Source organism: Lipotes vexillifer, unplaced genomic scaffold, assembly GCF_000442215.2.
Source record: "Lipotes vexillifer unplaced genomic scaffold, Lipotes_vexillifer_v1.1 scaffold25, whole genome shotgun sequence".
NCBI lineage: Eukaryota > Metazoa > Chordata > Mammalia > Artiodactyla > Lipotidae > Lipotes > Lipotes vexillifer.
In genome coordinates this window covers 332,510-344,422 of record NW_006792881.1, presented here as the reverse complement: position 1 = coordinate 344,422, position 11,913 = coordinate 332,510, and the positions used below count along the sequence as shown (strand labels likewise).

At 36.0% G+C, this 11,913-nt stretch overlaps 1 protein-coding gene across 1 annotated transcript in view; it reads left to right on the top strand.

Moving 5' to 3' along the window:
• PCNX4 (pecanex 4) overlaps positions 1-11,913 on the top strand; it is a 33,314-nt gene that overhangs the window by 10,176 nt on the left and 11,225 nt on the right. Inside the window, exons 6-9 of the mRNA XM_007466034.1 lie at positions 1,562-1,922; positions 4,486-4,589; positions 7,625-8,661; positions 9,024-9,210. Of these exons, the coding sequence (XP_007466096.1) occupies positions 1,562-1,922; positions 4,486-4,589; positions 7,625-8,661; positions 9,024-9,210 (1,689 nt within the window). The remainder of the gene's footprint in view (positions 1-1,561; positions 1,923-4,485; positions 4,590-7,624; positions 8,662-9,023; positions 9,211-11,913) is intronic.

Below are 11,913 nucleotides of genomic sequence, written 5' to 3'. Positions count from 1 at the left end.
CCTGCTTTTAGTTCCCTTCTATTCCTAGTTAAACTTTTTTATCCTGGAGGGTGTTGGATTTTGCCTCTTCTGTGTCTATTGAAATAGTCATGTGGTTTTGGTTCTTTAATCTACTAACATGGTGTAATATATTGATTTTCAGTTGTTAAACCAATCTTGCATTCCTGTAATAAATCTCACTCAGTCTTGGTGTATAGTCTTGTCTTTATGTTGCAGGATTCAGTTGGCTAGTGTTTTGTTGAGAATTTTTGTCTGATGTATATATTTGTGGCTTTCTTTTCATATCTTTCATTTAGATATCAGAATAGCAGTGACCTCATAGAATGAGTTGGGAATTTCATATCAATAATCTTGAATGTTTGTAGTATTCAGTATGTGTCTTAAAATATTCTTTACTATGTAGTATTTTGTAGTATGGAAGCCATCTGGGCCTCAGCTTTTCTCTTTGGGTAGCTTTTAAATTGTTAGTTCAGTTGCTCTACTTGTTATAGGTATATTCAGATTTTCTATTTCTTCTTGAGTTGGTTTCAGTAATTTATGTCTTTTTCTAGGAAGTTGTCAGTTTCATCTAAGTGATCTAATTTATTGGCATACCGTTGTTCATAATATTCTCTTATAATTCTTTTAATTTTGTTCTGTAAGATTGCTGGCAATGTTATCTCTTTCCTTCCTGATTTTAGTAATTTGAGTCTTCTGTGTATTTTTCTTGGTCAGTCTAGCTAAAGGTTTGTCAGTTTTGCTGATCTCAAAAAAACAGCTTTTGGTTTCATTGATTTTTCTCTATTATTTTTCTATTCTCTGTTTTATTAATTTCCACTCCAATCTTTATTATTTCCTTACCTCTGCTTACTTGAGATTTAGTTGCTCTTTGTTTTCTAGTTTCCTAAAGTGGAAGATTAGGTTATTGGTTTAAGATCTTTCTGCTCTTTCATTTGTAGCTATAAATTTCCCTCTGAGGACTGGGTTTGCTGTATCACAAGTTTTGGTGTGTGTTTCATTCATCTGAAAATGTTTTTTTGTTTATCTTGTGATTTCTTCTTTGACCTGTTGGTTATTTAGGAATTTGTCTTTTAATTTCCAGATTTCTTTCTATTGTTGATTTAATTCAGTTTTGATTGAAGAATATACTTTTCATGATTCATATGAATATACTTAGTATGATTTCAGTCTTTTGAGGTTTGTCTTATGGCATGATGTCTGTTTCTTAATCTGTAAAATATTCTCTAAAATAAGGATAAATTAAGGATAGTTGCTTAACTGTTTACTACTGCTAGTTCTCATGACTTAACAAGCATGTAAAGCAAGGCTTAATCAACCTTAAGATAGATAGACATAGCACTGTGTTCTCTTTAGTACTACATTTTTTTAAGAGAGCTGAAACTTAAAAATGTCTCATTTATTAATTGTGAGATTGGAGAAAATTATAACAAAGGATCTCATATAAGGGCTATTTCCTCAAAAATATTGGAGCAGTAATAAAATTATACGGTTTTTCTTATATGATCTTGAAAATTTATGAAAGGTATTTAAGAAGAAAAACTTCATTTTTATGTCTCTGCAGGTTGGTATCATGCGTGATCGTCTGATTCAATTCATCTCTAAATTGCAGTTTGCTGTGACCGTACTCTTGGCATCATGGACAGAGAAAAAACGTAGAAAATCAACCACCACTTTATGTGTACTCAACATTGTCTTCTCTCCATTCGTGTTGGTCTTCATAGTTTTTTCTGCACTACTCTCTTCTCCCTTACTCCCCCTCTTCACCCTTCCTTTGTTCTTGGTGGGGTTTCCTCGACCTATTCAGAGTTGGCCAGGAGTTGTGGGTACCACAGCCTGTGTGTGTGCTGATACAGTGTACTACTACCAGATGGTCCCGAGTTTGAACACTGCTCTGCAGTCTGCAATGGCAGCTGGAAGTTTAGGTAAGTAAATGGGTTGTGCTTAAGAAATCCTCACAAATGTATTTAAAGTACAAAAAAATGAACACACAGAAAAACAGTCTTTTGATCCAGCTGTTATACAGATTCTAATACTTTGATGTGCAGGCAGAAAGACTAAATATGAAGAAGTATATCTCCTACTCCTTATTTTGAGGGAAATAAAGTTATAAAATAAAAATATCAAGTGAAAATTTCATTTAGGTGATTTGACAATTTTTAAGAAACATTTTCTTGACTGAAATCAAGTTATAGTCCCCCATGAAACATGAAAACACCTTATCCCAAAATTTTCATGAATTTTAATGAGTTCATGTCTAGTAGATGTAACAGCTTAGGCCCATAAAGAGTAAAAACTAGCATTATATAAATATCAGATTGAAGAGCCTAAAGGAGTTTGCTTGTATCTTATTAGTTAATGTCTAGCAACTTGTCTGGCAAGGTTAGAGGGTAAGGTAACATAAAAGCTTTGGTCAGTGATCGGGTAACCTCCCAAAATGAAGTGCTATACGAATGTTAGCAAGATTTTTGATGAGAATGAGCTAATATTATAATTTTTTGATAATTTTATAATTTCATCATACACTAACTGTAAATTCAGCTATATTGTACTTCTCAAGGTTGGTTTTTAGATAAAGTACAAGCCAATGACAATAGTGTATTGTCTCCTACTGTATGGTTAGCCCCTGAACTTGTTTTAGGTATGTCCAGTGACTTCCTAGCAGACTGACTCCCCTGGCAGAGAGTAGCAATTTAAAATTAGAATTTTAATGAAGTGTTTATTTGGGTTGAACTTTTCTAATTATCTATTATGTGAGATAATTTAGGAAAATTTTTATTTTTGTAATACAAATTTTTAATGAATAATCATTTTCCTTATAGGAAATATTCTACACTTTTAATACTTTCATACAGTTCCAATTAATTTTTATTGTATAGTGCAATGCCACTTTTTAAAATGCCTGTAAGGTTAAACTCACATCTGAAATAATAAATACCTTAGTAATAAGGTAGAAATTATACATTATTATCAAATCAATTATATTCAACCAGTAAGTGTGTTGTAAAGTATTTCCTGGGAGAAAAACAGAAAACAGTGAGGTAACATTTCACACACATCTGATTGACAAAAATGTAAAAAAAGTCTGACATTAACAAGTATTGGCTAGGGAGTGGGGAACAGGAACTCTCAAACCCTGTTGAAAGGGAATGTGTAAATTCATACAGCTACCTTGAAGAGTAAACTTAATAGTCTGTAGTAAAGATGTACATATCCCATGGCCTAGGGATTCCAGTTTTAGATTCCATGATCCAGTGATTGCAATTCTAGAGAAACTCTTGGACGTGTGTCTTGAGGGTCCCCAAGACCATTCCCAAATTTGATGATTTTCTAGGAGGACACATAGGACACCATATAGTTGTGCTCATAGCTAAGATTTAGTATAGCAAAAGGATGCAGAACAAATATAGCAAAGGAAAAGTCACATGGGGTGAGAGACTGGGTGAAAGCTTCCAGGCATCCTGTCCCAGTGGAGTTACACAGAACATGCTTAATTCCCCAGCGCCTTGTTGTGACAGTATGTGTGATATTTTGACTACTGGGGAAGCTTATTTGAGACTCAATGCCTAAGGCTTATATTGAGGGCTGGTCATATAGGCACCCGCTGCCTACCAAATACCAAAATTTCAGACTCCCAGAAGGAAAGCAAGTGCTCAGTGTAAACTGTATTCTTTGCACAGACAGTTTAGGCACAATGCGAGACTGTTTATCAGTTAGGGTGGTGAGAGCTTTTTTGAAATACAAGTTCCCAGTTTCCAGCCAAGGGCCAACTTTGTAAGCAGGCCTTTCAACAGACAGCAGTTATTTCTGCTATGTTAACTTTCTATGTAATACATTGTACAAGCAGACTTGTACAAAGATAATTTATACAGCATTATTTATAATAGTGAAAAATTGGGAAACATCTGAAATGTTTGTTATCAGGGAAATGAATATTTAAATTCAGCTATATTCATACAATGGATTCTCAGTATAGTTACAGTGAAGGAGCTTTGTAGTCAATATATAATGTCTCAGAGACAATGTTGAGAGAAAAACTAAGTTTTAAGAGTATTTGTACAGTGTGGTAGATAGCATTTTATGTAAATTTTTAACACCACACATTTATAGGCATGTATATAAAAATGTCCAAAATGTTTTAAATCATTAATGTGAAGTTGGCTTTTATATATTTAATATATTTTCCTAATATATTTAATATGTATTTAGGGTTTTACATAACAGGTTCTAATTTGTTGTTTTTCTGGAAAATATATTCTTAATTCTTATAAATTATCACCGGTAGATTTTCTCTTCCAACTGTTCCTGTAAAGAGCTTAATTTAATGCCTCCTGATATGCAATGGATAGTTGTTTGTATTCTTGACCTAAAAAGAGGGTAGAAAGAATTATTAATTAGTTCCAAGTGTGTTATTAATTTTAAAGATTCACGTGGCAAAATAAAACAAGCTTTAACAATTACTTACTTTTTTTTTCTAATTTGTTTTAGGTCTCCTCTTACCTGGGTCTCATTACTTGGGCCGTTTTCAGGATCGTTTAATATGGATAATGATTCTAGAATGTGGCTATACTTATTGCTGTATTAACATTAAGGTCAATGTGCATTTGAAACCTCTCTAGTACATGTGTAAAAATTTTGTTATGCACACATCAAAGAATTAACAGCTCACTTTGGAAGAGTATTTTTTTACTTGTGAAAACACTTAGGATTGTTAAAGTGTATTTCAATATGCACATATTGATAGACAGACTAGTGTTGACTGTATGATAGAGCATAGTAACAAAATACACTTGCCCCTTTTTTATCCAGTCTTATTCTTTTTATCCCTATCTAGTTGAGCATCTCAAAAAGGTGACTCAGTAATATTTTCTTCACTCCTATATCATATAAGCATTCTCAACTTAATATAAAAAACTTCTTTTGACCCCACTGCCCTTACCTGCTAATACTGTTTTTCTCTTTTCAGAGCAAAATGAGTCACTTATAATCATGTCTCCAATTTCATTTCTTCCATTTTTCTCTTCAACTTACTCTAGGTTTTTGACCCTATTACCTGTTACTCTAGTAGAAACCGCTGTTGTCAAGGTCTCCAGTGGCTGTGGCATTGCTAAATCCAAGAATTGATTCTCAGACCCGTTCTTGACCTGTCAGCAGAATTTGACAGAGTTCATCTCTTCACTTGTTTCACGGATTAATCCTTGACAGTCTCCTTTGATGGTTCCTTCTCTTTCCTTGACCTGTTAATATCAGACTGCCCCAGTCCTTGCTGACAACTCCATCCTCTAGTGGCTCAGATCAAAAACATTTGGGCTTTAGTCCAGTGATATTTGACTCCTTGTTTACTTCTATACCACATATCCAATCCAACAAGAAATCCTGTTGGCTCTGCCTTTAAGTCATATCCTGTATCCCACCACTTCTCACCACCCTACTTTCAGCCACCTTCATTTCTTTCCTGGATAGCTGCAATCGCTTCCTAATTGGTCTCTCCGCTTCTGCCTCTGGCCCCCTACAGCCTATTATCAACCAGAATGATCTTTAAAATCTAAGTCAGATCATGTCACTTCCCTACTCAAAATCCTACAGTGAATATCTTCTTTTGTTCAGAGTAAAAGCCAAGGCCCTAACGGGTCAGGCTCCCTATTTGGTCTCATCTGCTCCTTTAACCATCTCACCCTACTCCGGCATACTGGCTGTTCCCTCTGCCTGGAGCACTCTTCTTCAGACAGCCACACAGCTAACTCCATCACCACCTTTAAGGCTTTGCTCAAATGTCACCTTCCCAATGAGGTCTACTGTGGGCATCCTATTTAAAATTGAATACCCACTCCCATTCCTGCCTGCACTTCCAATCCTCCTTGCTTGCTTTACTTTTTCTCTATTTTCATAACACTTATACCTTCTAGCAAACTATGTAATTTACTTATTAATTTTATTGTTGATTACCTGTGTTCCTCCACTCTCTAATATAAGTGTTGCAAGAGCAAGGATCTCTGTTTTTATTTGGAGAATATATCCTGAGCACCTGGAACAGGGCCTGGCACATAGTAGGCCCTTAATAAATATTTGTTGAATGAGTAGTGAATGAATGAATTTTTTTGTCTTAATGTGGATTGGATAAAATTGCTGGTGACTAAAAAGCTGTTCCTTTAGTCCAGTGGTTCTCAAAATGCAGTTCTCCAGATTAGTAATTTTAACATGTCCTGGGAACTTTTTAGAAATGGAAATTCTTAGGCCTCACCCCAGACCTACTGAATCAGAAACTCTGGGGGAGTGCCCAGCAGTCTGTGTTTTAACAAGCCTTCCAGTGATTCTGACTCACCTAAAGTTTGAGAACTACTGCTCTAGTCTAACATGTACAAGTAGGAGAAGGCAAAAAATCATGCAGAATATGGAGGACATTTTCATTGCTTAATTTAGTTCTATTTTTTTTAATGGTACAGTTTTATAATACCTAATAATGTGGGTCCTTTTATTGATCTTTTGTGCTCCATGAAATATATGATATAAAGATATACTTTTTGGTGGCAGTCTTTTTTTCTTTTTCACTTTTCTGGACACAAGCTTGCTTAGATATACCATCTACTAACATTTATATAACACTTTAAATTTGACAAGGCACTTTCATTACTTGCTTTTCTCTTCACAACCCTATGTGCCAGGGTTATTTTTCTTTGAAAGAGAAGCAAAAGGAATCTCAGGGGGTAAGTGACCTCCTCAAGATTGTGTACTAGCATCTGGCAGAGCCATGATTTAAAAGCAGATTCTGGTATCACATTCCGTGTTCTTTCCCTGGATCATAATACAACCTAACAGCATTGCCTTTTATTAAAATCACTGGTAGTTTTGTAAAGACGTATAAATAAATAAGCAATAATTAATAATAATAGTAAACAGTGACCTGATGTATCCTCTTCAAGTGATTCCTTCTAGCGAAGTAATCAAAATGGGTTTAAAATTTATACAAAGACATATTCATAATATTCATTCTTTCAGCATGTATTTGTTGCATCCCTCATTATGTGCCAAGTACTAGTTTAGGCACTGAGGATATAGTAGTAACCAAAAGAGAGCTGCTCTGTGGAGTTTATATTGTAGTTGGAGGTGATAGGTAATAAATACATAAATCTGTATTATTATTACGTTATTATAATTTTTTTAACTGGAACAAAGGAATAGTTAGTTAAATTATGGCATATCCATATAGTAGAATACTGCTCTCATATAAAGTAGGCTGGAAAGGATACAAAGCTAATGTGCATATTGTGTAGTTCCAATTTTGCTCCCCCCCCAAATTTGTATAATTTTTTAAAGTTTTTAATAAGTGTGATTCGACCTTGACGTACAGCCTTAAAATTATGGTCATACTCATTAAAATTGTTTTGCTAATTTCCAGTGGAATTTCTAAAATTTCTTTAAAAATATAGCATTATTTTTCATATCTGTATCCAACATCAAATGTATTAAGTGTTATTAAGTTTGAATTAAGGTGTAGCTCGTGGGTTAAAGACTTTTTTGCATTTTACATATTTTTGAGAATCCAATCCATGAGCATTTACAAAACTAGTTACTTATCTCTGTGTAATAAGTGATCATAAACTCAAGTATTTTCTTATTTCCTCTTTAGGGGTTAGAATTGCAAGAGACATCCTGTCATACTGCTGAAGCTCAAAGAGTTGACGAAGTTTTTGAAGGTGCCTTTGAACAAGAAGAATATGCAAGAGTATGTTCCATTAATGAACACTTTGGAAATGTCTTGACACCCTGTACTGTTTTGCCTGTGAAACTCTATTCTGATGCCAGGAATGTCCTGTCTGGCATAATTGATTCCCATGACAACTTAAAAGAATTTAAAGGTGACCTTGTTAAAGTACTTGTGTGGATACTTCTTCAGTACTGTTCCAGAAGGTCCAACATGCAGGAAAATGTTCACAAAACTGAAAATAAAGGGAAAGCATCTCTAATAATCCTGCCTCCTTTGAATACTTCACCACAAACCAAATCCCCAGAAGACACAGATAGTTTAAATTCAGAAAATTTGGATGACTGGTCTGATGATGTTTTTGGTGAAGAGCCAACTATCAAAAAAGGAAAAGAAGAAAAAGATCAGTTGAAAGTTTTGCCAGGTATAAATTTGCCTATTCCAGGATCAGTGGAATCACAGAGGGTCAGTAAACATTCTACAGGCACAGTTACTGAAAATAGTCTTTACCAAGCAATTGCATTGGGATACCCTGCTACTGACAAAGGAAAACAAGAAGCCGTGGCATACATCCCTCTCATGGAGTTCAGTTGTTCTCATTCTCACTTGTTAAGCTTACCTGAAGAGTGGATATCTAATTGCTTGCCTAATTCCAAAGTGAAGGAGATGAGCTCATTATTTCCAGAAGACTGGTACCACTTTGTTTTAAGGCAGTTGGAATGTTTTCATTCAGAAGAAAATGCATCAAATGTAGTGGAAGAAATTGCAAAGGACAGAGTTTTAAAAGACTTTTATGTTCATGCAGTAATGACTTGTTATTTTAGTTTGTTTGGAGTAGACAATATGATTCCTAGTCCTGGTCATATATTGAGAGTCTACAGTGGTGTTTTCCCTTGGTCTCTTGCCTTGGATTGGCTCGCAGAAAAGCCAGAACTGTTCCAACTAGCCCTAAAAGCTTTCAGGTAATTCATTTTGATTACATACAAGTTGTAACATTGGCCAAAAAATGTTGATTTTTTTATAACCTAGGAGATGCTCTTTCATTTCTAGTTTTAAAAAATAATCACTTTCCAAAAAATGAAAAATGCTTGGTATGTACTCTGATTATATCGGGAGCACATTTAAATTTGTACTTTCTTTTTGTTTATGTGGAGAACCTATTTTTTGTATGGCTTACTGTATTGTTTTGCTTTAACTCTTATCCTTTCTCCCAGATCTTTTTTTCTGAAATATGTATGATTTCAGTTCAGTGTCTTTAAAAATCTATTTCATCTATAAAGTTGATTTTAAAAATTCTAAAATTCTTTGTTTCTCCCTTTTTTAGGTATACTCTGAAACTAATGATTGATAAAGCGAGTTTAGGTCCAATAGAAGACTTTAAAGAGCTGACTAACTGCCTAGAAGAATATGAAAGTGACTGGTACATTGGTTTGGTATCTGATGAAAAGTGGAAGGAAGCAATTTTACAAGAAAAACCATACTTGTTTTCTCTGGGGTATGATCCTAATATGGTAAGGTTAAAAATGTGTTCTTAAACATTTTCGTATATTAACCTTAAAGAATAGAAATCAGTTATAAAGTATTTAACCTAAGTGATAGAGATAACATTCTAGGTATAAATATATTAATTATAGTATTAAGGTATTTGTAATCATGACTTTATGGCCAACATAATCCAGTCCTAGAATAACTGATTATTTACTTTTGCAAAGCTAATAGGAGCCAATAAAGAATGTCGTGTAGCTATTATGCAGTAACTGAGCTATAAGATAGTCCAGTAAATGTAATTTGCTATAGCATATTTGACTAAATGGGTTGTATTTATATGGCAAATTCAAGTGTATGAATTATTACTTTGGATTTGAATCCTAGAAGAAAAATTTGTAATTTGTAAGCAAGTCTGCCTTGTGAAAATTCAGAGACTCTAAATAAGGAATGCCTTTTTTAAGATTTAGTACTTGTTCTCATTGCATTTAAAATGTCATTGAGTGTGCACAGTATGAAAGATCCAGTGTTATGAGCTTATTGTGGGTTCCACATGTGGTGTTACTGCACATGTGCTTCCCAATGAAAATGATGAAAGTTATTTTTAAAAAACAACCATTTAAAGTCTTAGAAATGGTCCTAAGGGCATATAGCAAATAAACATTTATTAAAGAAAATCTTCTGAAACCTAAGAACAGTTAGAGACTACATCATTTGAACCAAGACCCATTGCCTCCCAGCTCAGCAAGACAGAAACTCCACTCAGACTGGTATGGCCAAGAACACAGGGCTCCCTCTCCCCTCAGCTCCCAGCTGGAGGACTGTTTTCCCAGAAGAGGAAGGACTTCAGCATTTCTCATCTTACTCCCACCTGCCTATTGTGAGGCTTGGTTCTGGGCATGTGTAATCAAGAGGTTGGAACTCCCTTCTGGCCACCCACAACTTGTTGGATGGAGGCTTTACCTGGGCCTGGTGCCACTGACAATAGCGGGGCCTGATTCCTCTTGTCTATGGATGTTCCACAGTGGGAGTGGCAAGCCAAGAAGGCCTGAGTTTACTGCTCCCCCTCTACCAAACACATGTCCTGAAACATAGGTGTTACTCAGAAGTGCGCCATTGTCTTACACCCCAGTTCCAGCGCTCTGGCTCAGAGATTCTGCCCACTGGGAGAAGCAGACCATTAAAAAAAAAAAAGCTCTAGATCTCTTACCAAAGGAAGTGACTTCATTTGCACATAGTGTGGACACACTGAAGCTTAAGATGTTCCTCAAAAAACAGTGGAGGGGCTTCCCTGGTGGCGCAGTGGTTGAGAGTCCGCCTGCCAATGCAGGGGACACGGGTTCGTGCCCCGGTCCGGGAAGATCCCACATGCCGCGGATCGGCTGGGCCCGTGAGCCATGGCCACTGGGCCTGCGCATCCGGAGCCCTGTGCTCTGCAACGGGAGAGGCCACAACAGTGAGAGGCCCGCGTACCGCCAAAAAAAAAAAAAAAAAAACAGTGGAGGTGGTGGTGAAAGTTACTAGAGGCAATTGGTAAAATCCTTAGAGGTCTCAGCTGAACTGCAGGCCAGGTAGATTAACAGAGAGAACCAGGGAAAGAAATAGCAGAGAAGAGCCCTCCTGGGGTCAAAACAAATCTCAAACACTGACCTCCAAAACTGTTCTTTCAAAGGAGCCCAAATTTAATTGGATCACTCTGGAGCAATTTAGGTCCCAGGTCATTGTTGAAAATGTAGAGCAACCAGCTGGGTGTGAGCATTTAACAAAGAGAACCTTGCCAAAACCACTGCCATCCCATCATAACTGTGGGCACTCACAGGGCTGCACTCCCTGAGGAGCAATATCAAAGACTTCACAATTGAACAGGAGGTAGGATTAACTTCACTAAAGTCATCCAGCCATTCACTAAGCAAATATGCAAATAATAATAACAAGCCCTGGGGTGTGGGGTAGAGGATCAGTACCCAGAATTGCTGCAGTGTTATCTAAAATGTCCAGTTTTCAACAAGAATTAGGCGATATAAAAAAAACAAAAAAATCACAAGAAATTCTGACCCATGTGTAGGGTGGTGGGAGGGGGGACATGACAGAAATGGCCCGTGAGATCAACGACATGTCAGGTTTAACAAAGATATCAAAGTAACCATTTTATATATATGTTCAAAGGACTGAAGGAAATTATGATTAAAGAACTAAACAAAGTGGGAAACAAAGTGCTTATGGAGGGAACCTACCTCAACATAATAAGGGCCATATATGAGAGGCCCACAGCTAACAACATACTCAGTGGTGAAGAACTGAAGGTATTTCCTCTAAGATCAGGAAAATGACAAGGTTGCCCACTCTCACCACTTGTATTCAACATAGTATTGGAAGTCCTAGCCAGAGCACTTTAGTTAAGAAAATGAAATAAAAGGCATCCAAATTGGAGAGGAAGAAGTAAAACTGGTACTATTTGCAGATGATGTGATATTGTATATAGAAAACCCTATACTCTATAATAACAAACTATCAGAAAGAGAAATTAAGACAACAGTCCATTTATAATTGCATCAAAAGAATAAAATACCTAGGAATAAATTTTTTTTGTAACTGCAAGTTTGTACCTCTTAATCTCCTGCACCTACTTCTTTCCTATCTCCATCCCCTTCCCCTTCTCCCTCCCCTCCGGCAACCACTTGTTTGTTTCCTATGTCTGTAACTCTGTTTCTGTTTTTTTTTTTTTTTTT